The 19,824-nt window shown below is 45.2% G+C and overlaps 2 protein-coding genes across 9 annotated transcripts in view; one reads left to right on the plus strand and one right to left on the minus strand.

Annotated features, from left to right (window-relative positions):
• The window catches only part of MAST2 (microtubule associated serine/threonine kinase 2), a 217,028-nt gene extending 215,354 nt beyond the window's left edge, over window positions 1-1,674 (plus strand). For 4 of the 8 annotated variants that reach the window (XM_055404056.2, XM_055404057.2, XM_055404058.2 and 1 more), the window contains one exon: window positions 79-1,674. In XM_055404056.2, the coding sequence (XP_055260031.2) occupies window positions 79-1,601 (1,523 nt within the window). In that variant the 3' untranslated portion in view covers window positions 1,602-1,674. The remainder of the gene's footprint in view (window positions 1-78) is intronic. The other 4 variants (XM_088835263.1, XM_088835264.1, XM_055404060.2 and 1 more) reach the window with 1 other exon arrangement.
• Window positions 1,675-6,019: 4,345 nt separating this feature from the next.
• Window positions 6,020-19,824, minus strand: part of PIK3R3 (phosphoinositide-3-kinase regulatory subunit 3) — a 105,970-nt gene continuing 92,165 nt past the window's right edge. Inside the window, exons 8-10 of the mRNA XM_055402214.2 lie at window positions 18,358-18,432; window positions 17,713-17,883; window positions 6,020-9,717 (exon numbers count right to left, since the gene is read on the minus strand). Of these exons, the coding sequence (XP_055258189.1) occupies window positions 9,519-9,717; window positions 17,713-17,883; window positions 18,358-18,432 (445 nt within the window). The 3' untranslated portion in view covers window positions 6,020-9,518. The remainder of the gene's footprint in view (window positions 9,718-17,712; window positions 17,884-18,357; window positions 18,433-19,824) is intronic.

Below are 19,824 nucleotides of genomic sequence, written 5' to 3' on the forward strand. Positions count from 1 at the left end.
GCTAAGCCCCATTTTTCCCCTCAGTCACTTCTAAGAGCTAACTTCTCTACCTCTGTGTGTGTGTCTGTCTGTGCAAAGTGGGGGGCAATTCATCACAGAGCAGCTCCCCCAGCTCCAGCGTGCCCAGTTCTCCCGCCGGCTCTGGGCACACACGGCCGAGCTCCCTCCATGGTCTGGCGCCCAAGCTCCAACGCCAGTACCGCTCTCCACGGCGCAAGTCGGCAGGCAGCATCCCGCTGTCACCACTGGCCCACACCCCTTCCCCACCGCCAGCGGCTTCACCTCAGCGTTCCCCATCACCCCTGTCTGGCCACGGGGCCCAGGCCTTCCCCACCAAGCTCCACTTGTCGCCTCCCCTAGGCCGGCAACTCTCACGGCCCAAGAGCGCAGAGCCGCCCCGCTCACCACTGCTTAAGAGGGTGCAGTCGGCTGAGAAACTGGCGGCTGCGCTGGCTGCTTCTGAGAAGAAGCTCGCCGCTTCTCGAAAACAGAGCCTTGACCTGCCCCCCACCGAGCTGAAGAAGGAATTGCCTCCCAGGGAAGTTAGCTCTCTGGAGGTAGTTGGGACCAGGAGTGTGCTGTCTGGAAAGGGGGCGCTGCCAGGGAAAGGGGTGTTGCAGGCTGCTCCCTCACGGGCCCTAGGGACCCTCCGCCAGGACCGGGCTGAACGGCGAGAGTCACTGCAGAAGCAGGAAGCCATCCGGGAGGTTGACTCTTCGGAAGATGACACTGATGAGGGGCCTGAGAACAGCCAAGGTGTTCAGGAGCCAAGCTTGGTACCCCACCGAGAAGGGGGCCAGGATCCACCTCCCAGAGGAGCAGGAGAGGGTGAGGAAGAGGATGCCTTCCTGCCCAGGGATCCCAGGGGCCAGGGCCCAGTGGTCCCAGGCCTACTGACAGGGGTCACACTGGGATCTCCCATAATGGAAGGCCCTGGTGTCCCCCAGAAGAAGATTGGGATCCTACAGGCCTTTGAAGAGGCCTCCAGCTCCTCGTCCTCAACCCCCAACCTGGGGAAGGCTGGCCCCGCAGACCCCATCCCCGCTGAAGGCTGCTGGAAGGCCCAGCACCTCCACACCCAGGCACTGACAGCACTTTGTCCGGGCTCTTCAGGACTCATCCCTGCCAGCTGCTCCACTGCCTCCACCCCTGGAGAGCTGGGCCCGTGGTCCTGGAAGTTCCTCTTCAAGGGCCCTGACAGGGCATCCCCAACCGGAAAGGCAGCAATGGAAGATGGGCCAGCCAGCTCCCAAGATTTGGAAACTACAACTCCAGGCCACCCTGCAAACCTGTCCCCCAGACAGGAGGGGAAGTCATGGCCACCCAGTGCCCCTGGGCTGGCCCATCCACCCTGTGAGGTTCCCAGCCAGAGCGGGCTATGGGAGTCTGAGTGTGCACAGAGGGAGAAAGAGGAGCCAGCGCTGGGCGTCACCAAAGTGCCTGATGCCTCAGGTGACAGGAGGCGGGATGTTCCATGCAGGAGCTGCCCCTTCACCCCGGAGCCTGGGCCCAGCCTGCTCCAGAAGGGCCAAGACCAAGGGGGCCCTCAGAAGCATCAGGACTTGGCATTGGAACCTGATGAGCTTTTAAAGCAAACATAGAACTTGTTTGCCATTTCTTGCACTCGGTCCTGTGTAATACACGCTCTTGGAAACTATCTATGTCTTTTGCTTGCTTCTTTCCTTCAGTCAATACACATGTAACATAAGGTCCTATGGTGCTGAGAATATGATGAGACAGTTCCCACTGTCCTGGGAGCCTAAGCCAGCGAGGCTTCCCAGACACTGTGGGGTCTGAGCTCAAACCTGAAGGATAGATGATAGGTAGTAACTTGCAGGAAGAATGAGGATTTAGTGTGAGAAAGAATGTCCAGAGAAAGCACACAGCATTTGCCATATACCTGGTACATTCAAAGTACTAAAAATAATTCAAACTGGTACTGAGTCTAGTGAGTTAGGCTAGGGCCATATCTAAGAGTCTTCTAGGAATTTAGACTTTCTCTAGGTGATGGGGAACCAGTAGCCGTAAATATTCGTGCTTTCTAGAGAAGGGAACTCAGGTTTTTCAGACATTCACGTGGGCAAGATCATACAGCCCGGGCAGAGCTAAGATTAGAATCGAGGTCCTCTTGACTCTGGGACCCATATTTATCTCATTTGGAGTGCCTCTTCGCTAGTAAATGAAGAAAAAGAGGTAGAGAGAGGTGAAGAGTTGAACTTGGGATTTCTTTAATTTGAGGTACTTGTGGGTCGTCCAGCAGGTTGGGTGCATGTGTCTGGAGTTCAGTCGGGAAACCTAGACTGAAGATGGAAATCTGAGCACCATCAGTGTATCATTGGTAGTGAACTAGCATTTAACGCAAAGAAAGGAGACTCAGAGGAAGCAGCCAGAAGAGTCATAAAATCCAAAAGTAAAAAGTTTTTACATGGAAGGAGAAGTTGTTTGGTAAAATGCTGACAGAGAACTGCCTTTGATTAAGTCACAAACCCTTAATGTTTGTCGCCAGTGAGCCCTCCCTGGGCTATCATCAGGCAGGCCTCAGCACTGGAGATGGACACTGCTGATGTGGGCTGCCACCATGGGCAGAATGCACTTGGTGAGTGGATAGTGTGGAAGGGAGGAGGATGGAGTCGGGAGATGGCATCACAGGAGCAGGGCAGGGCCATGGGGGAGTGCCTCCATAGTGGCAGAGGACTTGCCAGACTGCTGTCTTCCCATAACTGTTCATAATCCAATACCTAGGTCAGAAGGAGAGGCCTAGAGGCAGGAAAATGCCTCTGGGTACTGGCTGGGCTCGTCACCAGTTCTGCAGGTCTGTCTCACAGCATGGGGAAGACTGTGGTCGCCAGAGGGCGCACTCTGCCTGTGGTGGCAGATATCTGGTCCCTCAGCCTTCCAGGCCCCTCACACTCCCTCCTTCCTTCAGTCATGCATTGATGGCAGATCCTTGGCCAGCCAGTCTAGGACACTGGGAACACAGGAAACTAGTTGCCTGTGGCAGCCCCACCGTGTCCGTCAGGATCTGGTTAGAAGCACCACACTGCAGGTGGAGGAGGCGCGGCACATCTTGCAGCAGTTCATGGGAGAAAACTGCCCCCAACCCAGGAGGCTGGAAATGCGGGAAGGAAGTGGTTTGGGAGGAGTGGGCACAGAGGTGCTAAGCATCCTGTAATGCTTAGGGCAACTGCCCCAAGTACCAGTGGTGCTTCCCTTGAGAAATACTGCCAGACTAGCCTGACAGAAATGAGGAGCTTCTGGAAGGTAATTGCAAGGAAGTGGTATCATCATATTTAGGCTTAAGGAACCACTGGCTGCAGTGTAGACAGGTTCAGGGGGTAAGTGGACCAGGGAGACAATCATGTAGTGACCCCTTCCGGTGTTCTGGACTAGGACGCCAACGGTGAGGAAGGTCCCCAGAGGGAATGGGGGTGTAGGGAGCCAGGCGCATAGACCTGGCAGCCACCATCCAGGAGATGATAACTAAATCCACAAGAGTAGAAGGGAACTGTACAGAAGACGTGCAGAAGGAAGAGGTCCAAGCCCTTGGGGTTAGCTGAGGAGGGAGCCAAATGAACAGAGATGCAGAACTTGGGAGATGTGAGGCCATTTTAAGAATTTTGTGATTTACCAAAAGAGCAATTGAAAGTTATTTAATGGTTTTATACAAGTTCAGATTTGGATATCTGGGGTATGGGTGGGGGGGTGGCTGTTGTTTGGTTTTTTAGTTCCCTGGCCAGAGACTGAATCTGGGCCCCAGCCGTGGAAGTCTACGTCCTAGTCCCTGGTCTGCCAGGGAACTCCCCAGATTTGTATTTTGAAAAGATGAATCTGGTTGCTATGATGAGAATGAATTTGAGGAAGCAATAATGAAAGAAGGGAAGCCTTCCAATAGGCTAGAGATAGTGAACCCGTGAAGTTGGAGAGGAGTGATGCCTTTGATATTTAGAAAGTAAAACTGATATGGGTTGGTGGTGGGTTTTATGTAGACACAAAGCAAAAGTATCAAAGATGACTACATTCCTGATGTACAGAACCAGATGAAATTGTTCACTTCCAGTCACTGAAATATGAAATAATGAAAGAGAACCAGGCCTCGGTGGTGACCCTGCATTCAGTATTCTGAGTATGAGGTGCCTGGCAACATAGTCGAGGCAGGAGAAATGAAGACGGATATAATTGGCTGAGAGATGGTAGGTGACTTCATGGATATGGCTAAAACTGCCAAGAAAAAAGCATAAGTGAGAAGGTGGCCAGAGGAGTACAGTGAACTTCCCTTGTGGTCCAGTGAACTTCCCTGGTGGTCCAATGGTTCAGACTCCACGCTTCCAGCGCAGGGGGTGCAGGTTCAATCCCTGGTTGGGGAACTAAGATGTCATATGCTGTGTGGTGCAGTCAAAAATTTTATTTTAAAAAGGAGCAGTCAGAGATGCAGGAGGAAAGCCAGATAAATGAACATGGAGTCAGTGACAGAGTTTTTCATGGAGAATGGTTGTCACAAATGCTGGTTACCAAAGGCATCAAGGAGAGTGGTTTCAGATAGCGGTGGGGACTGGACTGAAAAGCTTGGGGAGGTGAGGAAATAAAGACAAAAACTGAGATGTTTTTAAAAAGGTTTCCCCTGAAGAGATAACACTTTTGAATTGTGGTGCTGGGGAAGACTCTTGAGAGTCCCTTGGACTGCAAGGAGATCCAACCAGTCCATTCTAAAGGAGATCAGTCCTGGGTGTTCATTGGAAGGACTGATGCTAAAGCTGAAACTCCAATACTTTGGCCACCTCATGCGACGAGTTGACTCACTGGAAAAGACTCTGATGCTGGGAGGGATTGGGGCAGGAGGAGAAGGGGACGACAGAGAATGAGATGGCTGGATGGCATCACCGACTCGATGGATGTGAGTTTGAGTGCACTCCGGGAGTTGGTGATGGACAGGGAGGCCTGGCGTGCTATGATTCATCGGGTCGCAAAGGGTCGGACACGACTGAGCGACTGAACTGAAGAGATAAAGGACTGAGTAGTGATTGAGCAAGTAGAGTGAGAGACACCCAACCAGCTGGGAGGAAACAACAGGTAAACTCATGGGAGATGCCTGAGAAGATGGAAGAAAAAGAGGATCCAAAATACAGCTTTAAGTAGGAGGAGGGCTACCTTGTGTAATTTAACAGGTGAGAGGGGGAGGAGTTGTGTGGCTGTAGACCAGTTATAGGTGTGGCGGTAGGAAGGTAAGGGAATTCATAGCCAAGCATATGTTTCCTCTGTGAATAAACTCCTGTGGGACATCCAAGGGGCCAGCGGCACTATCCCACCAGCAGGTGGAGTTCAGGAGAGAGGACTGGGCTGGAGATAGGAGTCTGAGTATCCCATGCTGAGGGTGGGAACAACTCTTGGAATTAGGGGAAATTATCCATGGTTCCTAGCACTGGCCTTCAGGGTGCTCTGTAGCTAAGTATAGTGGGGAGGAAGAATATAGGCAAAGTCATTTAGAACAGATTATCACCCTTCAGTCTGATCTGCAGTTCAGTATGTGTGGGTGGGGCCTGAGGGACCGGAATAAGAACCGCAGTGCCTGTTGCCCAGGGTGGTGGTGATGTTTGCTGATTACGTTCCCAGCACGTAGGGATCTCAACAAAGTGTTGTGGTAGGAGGGTGACAGGGCCTGGGGCACAAGAGGACACACTGTAAGCCAGCCCACACCCTCCACCCCCACAACAGAATGTGCAAACACATTTCTGGGCAAAGAGATGTAATGAGAATCAACTCTGGGCTTTCTAATAGGAATGGGGTGGTGATGAAAGGGCTTCAATGTTAAACTTTCTCAGGGCTAGTTTCTGCGTCCCTCAGTGTTGGTGGAAGCATTTTTGTAGCCCAGTTCAGCCCCAGGACCGATCTTCTGGTGCTCATGGGAGAGAAGGTTTGGCAGCTTCAGGACTTTTCGGTACCCCAGTCCTTTTTGCCCCCACCCCCAGCCCACCTCTACCACAGCATGAGAACGAAAGGGGCTTTATTGCAATGTCTTTATTGCGTTACTGGAGCAAGTTGGCCAGACTGTCCCCTCTTGGGGAAGGTAAAAAACAAAAAGACCGAAAAGTATCTCCCCTCACCTTCCCCCCACCCTCCCCCACAACTGCACAGCAATGTCTGAACACACCTGGTGACAAGAACAATTTGCAAAAGTGGTCTATGAACTACATTATGAACTGTCCCAACACAAGACATATAGTTGGCTTCCCTGTGAATCAGATATTTTTACGTAACTACATGAATTTTTTTGACTACATCAAAGACAACAGAAGAATAGGTTTTTCACAAGTAACAATAGGGCACCAAAGTCACATGCTGCAATCTGTAAGGAAACAAGGTTGTTTTTCGTCACAAGTGGCTGGAGCTAGAGCAAGGCTGAGCAGTTGACAACAGAGGGCCCAGCTAGGCCCCCATCTGGACCCTCTGCTTTGAGGCCACTGAAGCCTCACAGAGAGCTAGCTAGTAAGGAGTCTTAACTGGCAACAGAAAACACCTTGAAAAAACAGTAATTTGCCCAGATGCAGTTCTTGGCTCAAGAGGACCCATGAGGCTCGTTCCTTGCTGTAAGGAGACCCATGGAAGACACCACACTGGTTCTCAGACCTTCTGCAAAGCCTGTGAGGGTCTCATCGATGCTTGGAGACAGAGTAAGGGTGGTATCAGAAATCCTCAATCTTGGCCAAATTAGGGGTAAGGACACTGCTAGTCTATACAGGCCTGAGTTATGGGTGAGGCTTAGTTAGCATCTGTGGCCAGATGGAGACAAAGCATTGTTCTGTGATGAAAGCTCCACCCAGAATAGACAGGCCTCTGACCAGTGCCAGCCAGCCTCGAGCTGCTTCCATGTTGGTGGCCAGCTGCCCTGGACGGGAAGACAATGAGCCCCTCTGGTCTTGGTCTGTTTCTTTACCCTCTGCCTCAATGAGACTGCACTGAAGATGCCGGGAGAGAATCCCAGGGCCCAGATCATGGGATAAGACATGGAGCGAAGTTCTGATGAAGGAGGCCAGGACCACAGAATAAAGGAGCTGCAGAGTACCCCTCCCAGTGGTTAGTAGACTGGTCCCTCTGCTATTTCCACTGGTCAAGATCAAGCAAATCATGTGGCAACTAGTCAGAAAAGATACTTTCAAACTTCTCAAATGATCCCTATGTCTTAGTTCCCACAAAGCAACAAATTCAAGAATGAAAAACAGGAAAGCAACAAACAGGTGAAGGAATGTAGGACTTAAAATGAGTGGCCCTCCTCCACAAGCCAGCCCAAGTGTGGGCGACAGACCATGCTTGCTTGCTCCCTATACGCCCTTAATTCATGCTGCCTGACAAGCAACACAGCATGGTTCAACGTTACAGCATGTATCCTGGTTCTTGTTTTAAGAGATAACCAGAACACATTAAATTTTAATACCAGAAAGAAGGGATTCCTGGCACCCCATCTTGAGCATCTAACTGTTTAAGGCACAAAGCCATCAGGCATGCCTCGCAGTAGTTGGTCTGGCCTTATTTCTCAGTAAAATTCTCAGCAAGATTTCAATCTGGCCATCTGGGGAAGGAATGTCCAACTGGCTGATATCAGTTAGGAGCTCAGGTTAGAACAGCGACACTGGAGGAGGGTTCATTTGTCTGCCTCATCCAATCCTGAAACTGCAATGTAACCAAGGAAAAGCCAAAGATATGCCCCCTTTCCTTTCTGTCTTCATTGTAACTGGAAGTTCTCCCCCAAATTTTAATCTATTTCTATGTTGTGGCACATTCTAGATCCTGTCACCAAGATAAGTGCTCAGGGAAACCAAAATTTCTTTCTTTCATCCCCCAAACTAGAGCTTCCCTAGTAAACCTGATTCAATAAGACTCAGATATTGGCTTCCCTACTCACCCAGGAAGCCTGAATGCACAGCTTTGGGCTCAAACAGCTGACTCATTTGAGGCTATTACAGCTCTAGGATTGGCTCAGAGGCAGCTGGACTGTTTTGTTTGTCAAATGAGTGTTGACTGATGGGGGTGGAGCACGATGGAGGTAGGAGTTGATGCTGCCCCAACTCCATTTGCCCAGCCTCACTCAGCTGGAAGGCTTAAACCACATGAAGCAGAAGGTTCCTGACCTAAAATCAGGGCCACTGGAGCATGAGGACAGTCTGTGCACATCATCTTAATGGCAGGATCACAAAAAAGGCAAAGAACAGCTTCCAGATGACTTCAGCTAACAGTCTGAACGCCAAGCCATCCTTTCCTCTCCTTGCAGAAGTTTCAGCAACCACTATCTGGAAGCAAGGGGTGACGTACGGCCCTTGCTCGGGACACCAGAGTCCTAGGCCTGTGACCTACTAAAGTCCCTGACCACACCTGGCTCCCTTCCAGCCACACCCTTAGCCACCAATGGCTCCCTTGGCCCTACCCAGAAAAGGACAGGAGATGACAGGAAATTAAACACGCTGACTGTTTCTGCAGGACCTTTCAACTTGTGGAAGCACATAGAAGAATGTTGTTCTAGATCATTATTTGGTATATCAAGCCATCTAAAAGCACTGGATTGCACCTTTTCTTTACTCATACACACAAGTTACAAAGGTTTCAAACAACAGATCATTCTTTACGCTAAGAAAACACCACCACACAAGCACCAACTTCATTTTATAATTCAAAGCTCACCAGCCCACAAAAAGAACACTATTCCTCATCTCTGAGAAACAAGGGCAGGGCAAAAGGAATTATAATGACCAATCTTAGTGTCTGCTAAAACTAACAGTCTCTAGTTTTCCTTTTATTTTCAAGTTTTGGTTCAGAAGTGTGCGTTCAGATACTAGTGCCACCATCTTCCATCGCACCTTAGTCTGGCAGCAATCATTGTTTTGCTGGGACCAATATGGTTTCTAAACATAATGCTTCTTTAGAGAGAGGAGCTACTGAGATTCTGACACCTAAACCATACTGGTTAGGTACCTTCGGTTGAAAGTTTTTTTACCCACAGATTAACAATTCTTTAAATAAAATCCCAAGCCTCCCCATTTTCCTTTGGTTGTCTTTTTCACCAAATGCCATTCTACCACTGAACCAAAACCACCTTCTTTTTGGGAGGAAGAGAGACCGCCAGACCAAAACAGACTCCCAACAGGGCCAAGCCCTACCACAGTCTTAAAGCACCTTGGCCTCTCAGAAGAGGACAGGGACTCCTCAGAGGCTTCCAGATTCGACCCCCACCCCAATCAGGCCTAACATGTTCTGTTGAGAGTGCCTGGCTAAGTAAAACAAAACCCCAATGAAAGACTTTCCCCCAGACCAGCATCTGCTCCCAGCTTCCTATGTCAGTGCAGTGGCACGGCTGAGTCCCCGAGAACCCCAGGCCCCGTACGTCCCCATCCTGGCCGGCTGCTGCTCGGCCTCTCCACTTCACATTCACAGAATCACTTCTTGTGCAAAACAAGCAGTCTACGTAGAAAGAATGCCCTCAGAGTCTAATAAAAACTGTAGAAAACTTTTGCTGGCGAGCCGCTGCTCCCTCTTTATCTGCAGAGCGAGGGCATCTGTGCGTGGACAGGGTAGGCGAGCCTGACGTTGAGAGAGTCGTTGTGCTGCACCAGGGACGTCTGCTGGTAGTGGAGCACCAGCTCCTTCAGGGAGCTGTACAGGTTGTAGGGCTCTGCGAAGCCATAGCCCCGAGCAGTGCTGTAGATCACACAGTGCTTCACCTCTCCGTCGGCGCTGCAACGACACAGCACAGACACCACAGTGCGTTATGGCAGATGGCCACGTAAAGGGGCCCTGAAGACCAGAAGTCTGACAGCAGGTGCTCTGCAAAGGAGAAGCAGCAGCCTTTTGTGCCTCAGAGCTTGTATGATATCACACCCTTGTGTCCCCCCAGCCCCTTCCACACTGGTCACAGAGACACCCTTCATTTCCCAAGACTTGGTGGGGCTAAAATGGGTGACTGCATTCAGTCACTCAGCTCTGGGCCTAATTAGGTAAGAATGCACTGAAGGGGGCAAACCAAACCAAAAAAAAAAAAAAATTAATGTACAAATCAGTTGTTTTTACAACAGTCACAAGATTGTGCAACAATCACTACTAATTCCAGAATATTTTCATCACCCTAAAAAGAAACCACGTAGCCATCAGCATTCACTGTATTCCACCCTCCCCTTAGACCTTGCTGACCAATAATTTACTTCCTGTCACTACGGCTTTGCCTATTCTGGACATTTTATATAAACAGAATCATACAGTATTACTCAATCTTTGGTCTGGCTACTTCCACCTGGCATGCCATTTTCAAGGTTCTTTTATGTGGTGTCATGTATCGAGACTTCATCTCTCCTCAGGGTCGAGTAATATTCTATTGTACAGACATGCTGCAATTTGGTTATCCATTCATCAATTTATGGGTCACTTGGATTGTTAACATTTTTTGGCTATAATGAATATTTATGTACAAGTTTTTGTATGGACACATGTTTTCACTCCTCCTAGATGTATACCTAAGAGGGGAACTGTTGAATCATAAGTGAAACAAACTTTTTGGGAATTCCCTGGCAGTCAAGTGGCTAGGACTCTGCGCTTTCACTGCTATGGCCCTGGGTTCAATCCCTCATTGGGGAACTAAGATCCCACAAGCCACATGGCATGTACCCCAAACCTGCCTGCCAAAGAAAGTCAAACCTTTTGAGGAACTGCCAAACTGTTTTCTGAAGTGTTGCACCACTTTAAATTCCTGCCAGCAGCTTTCTCCACATCCCTGTCAACACTTGTTATTGTCCATCTTTTTTATTATAGTTATCCTTGTGGTATCTCACTGTAGTTTTGATTTATAGCTCCCTAATGACTAAAGGAGATCGGTCCTGGGTGTTCATTGGAAGGACTGATGCTAAAGCTGAAACTCCAATACTTTGGCCACCTCATGCGAAGAGCTGACTCACTGGCAAAGACTCTGATGCTGGGAGGGATTGGGGGCAGAAGGAGAAGGGGATGACAGAGAATGAGATGGCTGGATGGCATCACCGACTCGATGGACAGGAGTTTGAGTGAACTCCGGGAGTTGGCGATGGACAGGGAGGCCTGGCATGCTGTGATTCACGGGGTCGCAGAGTTGGACACGACTGAGCGACTGAACTGAACTGAATGACTAATAATGCTGAACATCTTTTCATATGTTTATTAACCATCTTTATATCTTCTTTAAAGAAATGTCTATTTGCCGTTGCCCATTTTTAAATTGGGGCAGTTGTCTTTTTATTAAGAGTTCTTTACATAGTAGATACTAGTTGATTAGATATATGATTTGCAAATATTTTCTCCCATTCTATGGGTTGTCTTTGCACTTTCCCGATAGTGTCCTTTGATGCAGACAGTCTTTAATTGTGGGGAAGTCCTATTCATCTTTTTGTCGTTCATGCATTTGATGTGTAAGAGACCACTGGCCATTCCAAAGTGACAAAGATTTATGCCTACGTTTTCTCCTAAGTGTTTTATCTTTTAGCCCTTACATTTTGTTATAGGACACATTTTGAGTTAAATTTTGTATGTGGCATGAAGTGGGGGGTCTCAATTCATTCTTTTGCATGTGGCTCACTAGCTGTCCCAACACCGTGTGTTGAAATGACTATTTTTTCCCCTTTGAATGGTCTTGAGGACCTTGTTGAAAACAAACCGACCATAACTGTAGGGGGTCATCTCTTGGCTGTCATTTCTATTCACTGATTCACATATTTAATCTTATGCTGTGCTGTGCTTAGTTACTCAGTTGTGTCTGACTCTTTGTGACCCCATGGACTGTAGACCGCCAAGGCTCCCCTGTCCATGAAATTCTCCAGGCAAAAATACTGGAGTGGGTTGCCATTTTCTTCTCCAGGGAATCTTCCTGACTCAGAGATCGAACCCAGATCTCCTGCATTGCAGGATGCTTTACCAGCAGAGCTATCAGGGAAGCCCTCAGTTCAGTTCAGTTCAGTCGCTCAGTCGTGTCTGACTCTTTGGAACCCCATGAACCGCAGCACACCAGGCCTTCCTGTCCGTCACCAACTCCCAGAGTCCACCCAAACCCATGTCCACTGAGTCGAGGATGCCATCCAACCATCTCATCCTCTGTCGTCCCCTTCTCCTTCCTGCCCTCAATCTTTCCCAGCATCAGGGTCTTTTCCAGTGAGTCAACTCTTTGCATGAGGTAGCCAAAGTATTCGAGTTTCAGCTTCAACATCAGTCCTTCCAATGAACACCCAGGACTGATCTCCTTTAGGATAGACTGGTTGGATCTCCTTGCAGTCCAAGGGACTCTCAAGAGTCTTCTCCAACACCACAGTTCAAAAGCATCAATTCTTCGGTGCTCAGCTTTCTTTATAGTCCAAGTCTCACATCCATACATGACCACTGGAAAAACCACAGCCTTGACTAGACGGACCTTTGTTGGCAAAGTAATGTCTCTGCTTTTTTAACATGCTGTCCAGGTTGGTCATAACTTTTATCTTATGTTAGTACTTCACAATTTTAATTACTACAACTTTGTAGTAAGTTTTCAAACTGGGAGATGTTCTTCAATTCTTTCCTGTTCTTTCAGGATTATTTTAGCTGCTGTGGATCCCTTATATTATCATATCCATGTTAAGATCAGCTTGTCATTTCTGTACAAAGCCAGCTGGTACTGTTTATGGGGATTATACCGAACACACAGATTAATGTCGAAAGTACTGCCATCTATGAACACGGATGTTTTCCCACTTATTTAGAATTTTTTTTAAGTTCTTTCAATGATGTTTCATAGTTTTCACTGTACAGCTCTTGCACTTTAAACTTAGGCATTTTATCATTTTTATGCTATTACAAATAGTATGTTTTCATTTCATTTTCAGGTTGTTCACTGCTAGTATACAGAAATACAACTAATTTTTGGTTTCTAATCTTTTAACCTGCACCCTGCTGAATGCATTTATTAGTTCCAATAGTTTACTTCTTCCTTTCTAATCTGGATGCCTTTTCTTTTTCTTGCCTAAATGTCCCAGCTAGAATTTTCTGTACAATGATTAGAAGTGGTAAGAAAAGACATCCTTAGTCTCTTGCTGCTCTTAAAAGTAAAGTACTCAGTTTTTTACCACTAAGTATGATGTCAGCTCTGGGTTTTTCATGTCCTTTATCAGACTGAGAAATAACCACCTAGCTCTAGTTTTTTCGGTGTGTTTTAACAAACAAGAGTGTAAAAATACTTCTTCTGAATCTACTGAAATAATTAGTAGATTTTTGTCAGTTGATTTTTGTCCTTAATCTATTTATATGGTTTATTTACACTGATTTTTTAATGTTGAATCAACTGGCATTCCTAAGATGAATTCTACTTAGTCATTATTTATAATCCTTCTTATAAGCTGTTGGAGTTGCTTTGCTAGTGTTTTGTTAAAGATTTTTATGTCTATATTTATAAGGAATATGCCCTCATTAAACGAACTGTGACGTATTTGCTCCAGTTTTTTGGAAAAGTCTGTGAAGGAATTGTATTAATTCTTTTTACAATGTTTGTTAGAATTCACCAGTAAAACTAACTAGGCCTGGGGTTTTCTTTGTGGATAGTTTTTCAAATTAGTGATTCAGTTTCTTTACTTATTATAGTTCTATTCAGATTTTCTACTTCCTGTTAAGTCAGTTTTGGTAGTTTGTGTGCTTCCAGGCATTTGTCTATTTCATCTCGGTTGTTTGTTAGCATATATTTATAGTATTCCATCATTATTATTTTTTTAATCTCTGTAAGGACTACGAGTGTCCCCTCTTTCACCCTGATTTTACTGCTCTGTGTCTTCTCTCTCTCTCCCGTGTGTGTGTGTGTGTGTCTCCCGTGTGTGTGTGTGTCTCCTATGTGTGTGTGTATGTGTCTCCCGTGTGTGTGTGTGTGTGTGTGTGTGTGTGTGAGTTTAGCTTTGCTGTTGTTGTTCAGTCATAAGTCATGTCCAACTCTTCGCGACCCTGTGGAATGCAGCATGCCAGGTTCCTCTGTCCTTCACCATCTCCTGGAGTTTGCTCAAATTCATGTGCATTGAGTTGGTTTCCTCAAACTCGTGTCTACTGAGTCAGTTCATCTCATCCTCTGCCACCCCCTTCTTTTGCCTTCAATCTGTCCCAGCATCAGTCCTTCCACTGAATATTCAGGATTGATTTCCTTTAGAATTGACTGGTTTGATCTCCTTGCTATCCAAGGGACTCTAGAGAATCTTTTCCAGCACCACAATTCAAATGCATCAATTCTTTGGTGCTCAGCCTTCTTTACAGTACAGCTCTCACATCTGTGCATGACTACAGGAAAAGAGGTTATCAATTTTATTCACCCCATCATCCCATCTTCCAGTTTCATTGATTTCCTCAATTATTTTCTATCTCTATTTTATTTACTTCTGTTCTAATCTTTATTGTTCCCTTCTTTCTGCTTGTTTGGGTTTAGTTTGCTCTTCTTTTTTCAGTTTCTTAAGGTGGAAGAAGGTAGGTTATTGATTTGAGAGCTTCAGTTATAAATTTCCCTCTTAGCACTGCTTTAGCTATATTAGATAAGTTTCACTATTCTGTGTTTCTCTTTTAACCCAAAGTATTTTATAACTTCCCTTGTTTTCTTTTTTTAATCTATTGGTTATTTAGGAACTTGTTATTTATTGTCCAATTCTGTGAATTTCCCAAATTTCCTTATTTTTTATTTCTAATTTCTTTCCATTGTGGTTATAGACAACATTTTGTATGATCTCAACTCTATTTATTGAGACTTGTGGCCTAAAGTGTGGTCTAGCCTGGATAATGTTTCCTGTGCACTTGAGAAAAATGTATGTTCTGCTATTGTTAAGTGGGGTGTTCTAAAGATGTCTCTATGTGTGTGTGGGTGAGTTCAACTGTGCCCAGCTCTTTGTGACCCCATGGACTGTAGTCCACCAGGCTCCTCTGTCCATGGAATTTTCCAGGCAAGAATACTAGAGCAGGTTGCCATTTCTTTCTCCAGGGGATCTTCCTGACCCAGGGATCAAGTCCACATCTCTTACATCTCCTGCATTAGCAGGCTGGTTCTTTACCACTAGCACCACCTATGTCTAGTTGTTTTATAGAGTTGTTCAAGTCTTCTGTTTCCTTGTTGATCTATATGTTCTATTCCTAATCAAATTTCTTATGCCAAATGGCAATAACAATGTAAGGATCACAACTGCTCACTACCTAACATAAACACATTCATTGTTGGCTACAGGTCTCTAGCCTGAGAAGGCTGTAGAGTTAAGCAAGTCCTTAACTTAGTCCAAAGTAAATTGAAAATTCACTATAAGCAGGCTTTCTATAGCTGCAGTGGCTGGCAAACAAGTGGAAGTCTGTGATGCCAGACTCTTTTGCTTCCAATGTCCCCCAAGGTGAACCCCAATATGATATATTACTGAAGCTGGTTTTCATAGGCAACAGAAATCCACACTACTGGTCAAGTCTATGGCTAAAGGGAAGGGAAAAAGAACACAGCTCCCCAAGATACTCAAGCTGCTCCCTGGTCTCTCAGGAATTACCCAAGCTGCTGAGCAGCACCTTCCACCAGCCAAGTCCTTAACCCACAAGGCTGCCACCCAGGGACCTGGATAAGGGTGAGGGGCTGATGCACTGGGCTTACTGTTTTCTTTTTATCGTTCTTACAAGATTTCAGATCCCACAAGAGCCATCTTTTCCTGCCATTTCCACTCAGATAACGAGGATCTGAGCCCAGGTCACAAAGAAATGAAATGTTTCAAGTAGCTCTATCCAGGGATAACACTAATCCAATACCTCCCTTACATTTTGCCCACAGACACCCCACTATTCATCCTTTCCACGTCCAGCTCAACACCACCTCTTCCACAAAAATCTCCCAACCCGTTCTCCACCTGACTCAGTTCTTCATGCACACAGCCTACTGGTGATACCTATGTCACGGTGATTTCACTTATCTTGGATATTTACCTGTGAAATGAAAAAAGTGTAGTGCCAAAAAAAACAAAAAATGTGGGTTTTGAAACCAGGTAAAGCTGGATTCAAACTCTGCATGACAGAGATAGATCGCTAAGGATAAGATGATCATGTAAATCTCTCTGTTAATACAAGTGTCTTTTGTCTAGCCTCACCACTTTGTCCTCAAATCATTTGTGATCCTTGCTTGCCTTCTGGCATGGCCAGCAGAAGCATCATTATCATAATAATATTAGTAAACAACATTTACTTATTATGTTCCAGCACTGATCAAAGCATATTATATCACATATATTAACTCATGTAATACTTTAAAAACCCTTAAGTAGATATTATTATTATGTTTCTTTTATAGATAAAGAAACTAGGAAAAGAAAAGTGAAGTAATTTACCCTAGGTCACATGTATGGTTAAGTAGTAGAGTCAGGATTTGAATCCTGTATATCTGATTCCAAAGGTTCTCTCATGACCATCATACTATACCTCCTCTCTAGGTATGGTCACTGTCAATGAAAACATAGCAATATATATATATATATTCCTTAAAAATGCAACTGTTTTATATATATATACTATATAATTATATTTATTATATATATACTATATAATTATATTATGTATATATATATTATATAAAACAGCAAAATCTGACTGAGGCATAATTAGTTGTCCCTAGAATTTCACTCGGAGAAGGCAATGGCAAGCCACTCCAGTACTATTGCCTAGAAAATCCCATGGATGGAGGAGCCTGGTAGGCTGCAGTCCGTGGGGTCGCTAAGGGTCGGACACGACTGAGCGACTTCACTTTCACTTTTCACTTTCCACTTCCACACATTGGAGAAGGAAATGGCAACCCACTCCAGTGTTCTTGCCTGGAGAATCCCAGGGACGGGGGAGCCTGGTGGGCTTCCGTCTATGGGGTCACACAGAGTCGGACACGACTGAAGTGACTTAGCAGCAGCAGCAGCAGCAGCAGAATTTCACTTTCCATTAAAAGGAAAATAAGCTTTTCCAAACAGTTGTAAGAAAACATCCAACATTTTCTATCACTAACTCAACATGATACTATTTAAGTATAAAACTTAGTTTTTCTTCTGAAGTAAAAACAGTTCTATTTAATCAAGTCTTCATAATTTGACAATGAAAGCCAAGTTAGGCATGCAGGAGACTACTAAAGAATTAAGTGATCTTTTCAATTGAAAAATCTCCAATTATTTTTCAGATACCTGAAATCCAACAACAAACAACTGCAGGGCCTAGCCTGTTTACCGTTTAAATTAAAATCCCCCAAATAATTTCAGATTATATATCTCCTACAGCAACTAACTTTTCTTTGTACAAATATTAAAGGTCTAATCCTGGGTGTTCATTGGAGGGACTGATGCTAAAGCTGAAACTCCAATACTTTGGCCACCTCATGCGACGAGTTGACTCACTGGAAAAGAGTCCGATGCTAGGAGGGATTGGGGGTGGGAGGAGACGGGGACGACAGAGAATGAGATGGCTGGATGGCATCACTGACTCGATGGACATGAGTCTGAGTGAACTCCGGGAGTTGGTGATGGACAGGGAGGCCTGGCGTGCTGTGATTCATGGAGTCGCAAAAAGTCGGACACGACTGAATGATTGAACTGAACTGAACTGAAGCCATGGTTACTCATTTTATCATACTTCAACTAATTTGACCTGAACTTTATGAGTGGTTGATTTTCTATTAATCAGTGTAGAAGTTTTCAAAAGGTTCTATCCCCAGAGAAGACTTACACCACGGAGCAAGCATAGCATCCTTTCTTGCTGCTCTCGCGGATTAAGAATGCGCCGTCAGGCTTCCCGTAAAGCAAGTCCTCTGCTTGCACTCGGTTGATATCCTCAACAAACCAGGTTTTCTCATCATAATGGGGCAAGTTTTCATCTTCCTCATTGATAAAATAGGTCCTAAAAATTAAATGTTAAAATATTATTCTAACAATCAGTTTACTTATATCTAAAAGCAAATCCACGAATAAAACTCTCTTCTAAATCTTAACCACAAAATAACAAAGTAGAATTGCAAGTAGTTGGATTTTTTAAAAATAATTTCAAAAAATAAGATTAAAAAAAAAAAGTCATTATTTGCTATCATGCCGAAAGCTCAAGATTCACATGTCTCATCCAAGACTCTGACTCCTGACTGTCTAAATAAGCAATGCTTAAGTATCCAGGTTTCATATGGTTTGGCAGGTCTGTGAACTCAAGTGCCTATAGCATACTCTTGAAGCAATTCAATTTAAAGAGGTGCAAAGTCCTTGATTCAAATGTCCTCAAATAACAGAGAGGACATTTGCTCAAGTAACTCGGCAAGCATTAAGAAGGCCCATGTCTTACACTGGCAACAAAGCCCTCTGACCGAAAGGTACAGTGAGAACTTACTCATCAGCATCCTCATTCTTGATTCCCAGCCAGGCATTCAGGCGCTTCTGTCTCACTCCTTTGTGATTGAGCCACCTGCCAGAAGAAAGACACCAGTGTCAGCTTCGGTGCAAAGCAGACACATCCAAGCCAACCAAACATCCAGGCCCAGGAGCTTGCTTTCTCCAGTCCCACTAAGAATGGCCAGAGATTTCCCTAAATTTAATAGTTTCTCTATTACTTTTCCTTCAAACTTTCAGCAAAAAGGCAGAAACAGAAAGCTACTTGAAATTAGGCACATCCCTCATTTTTCACTTTCCTTTTCTAGAAGGTTAGATCACTGCAAGCACACACATCCTTGCACTCAAACACCATGGGACGGTTGTTTTTGAAATCGTTAGTTAGGTGAGCATGTGTCACATCTGCAATCTCCACTGAGCCACAGGATGCAATTCCTCCATGACCTACTGTTAATACACTGAGTTTGAAATTCTAAAACAGAATTTCAAGGTCTATTTTTACACCAAAAGCAAGTCACAAGAAATTCAGGGTAGCAATCTGAATAATTAATGCAAATTTACTTCATCACCAGGAAAATCACAGTATTTAAAAATATACCAACATGATGTAAAATGATATACATCATTTCATTTAGCTTCACTGAGCTGGACGATGGCCTAAAACTTGAGTATAAAAACTCTTTCATTCATCATAATCCCCCAACCAAGCCCCTGTTCATTCAGATCTCATCATAAACATCTCCTTGGGGAGGACTACCCTAATTGTCCCAACTAAGGCAGTTCGCCAGTCACTCTCTACACTTTTCCTTATCACATATAAAACAGTACATTCTAGAGACAAAACCTGAACAAAGCTTCAAAGACCTAACATAAAATTCAGTTCAGTTCAGTCGCTCAGTCGTGTCTGACTCTTTGCGACCCCATGAATCACAGCACGCCAGGCCTCCCTATCCATCACCAACTCCCGGAGTTCACTCAAACTCATGTCCATCGAGTCGGTGATGCCATCCAGCCATCTCATTCTCTGTTGTCCCCGTCTCCTCCCGCCCCCAATCCCTTCTAGCATCAGACTCTTTTCCAATGAGTCAACTCGTCGCATGAGGTGGCCAAAGTATTGGAGCTTCAGCTTTAACATCCAATTAGCATTCTGTTACTAATTGTGTGGTCCTTTTTTGTTTGTTTATTCTAAAAAAAGATATAAAGTTGAAGTTATAACATAAATTCAGTGCACATAAGATGAATTTATTCTCTTTATGTTCAGTTTCATTTTCAACTGAAAATCTCTAATCAAACTACAATTTTGTTTACTATGTACTATGACATCTCACTTAGTTTGGATCAGTTAGGGTCTTAGATAGAAGGAAAAGACACAGTCAAACTGGTAGCTGAGGAGAGTTCACTATTTACAAAGGCCTGGAGATATTTTGTCACAAACCTCCGTTCATAGTTCATCAGGCACTCTATCTAT

Source organism: Moschus berezovskii, chromosome 4, assembly GCF_049115385.1.
Source record: "Moschus berezovskii isolate FMDL1 chromosome 4, NW_MosBer_1.0, whole genome shotgun sequence".
Classification (NCBI taxonomy): domain Eukaryota; kingdom Metazoa; phylum Chordata; class Mammalia; order Artiodactyla; family Moschidae; genus Moschus; species Moschus berezovskii.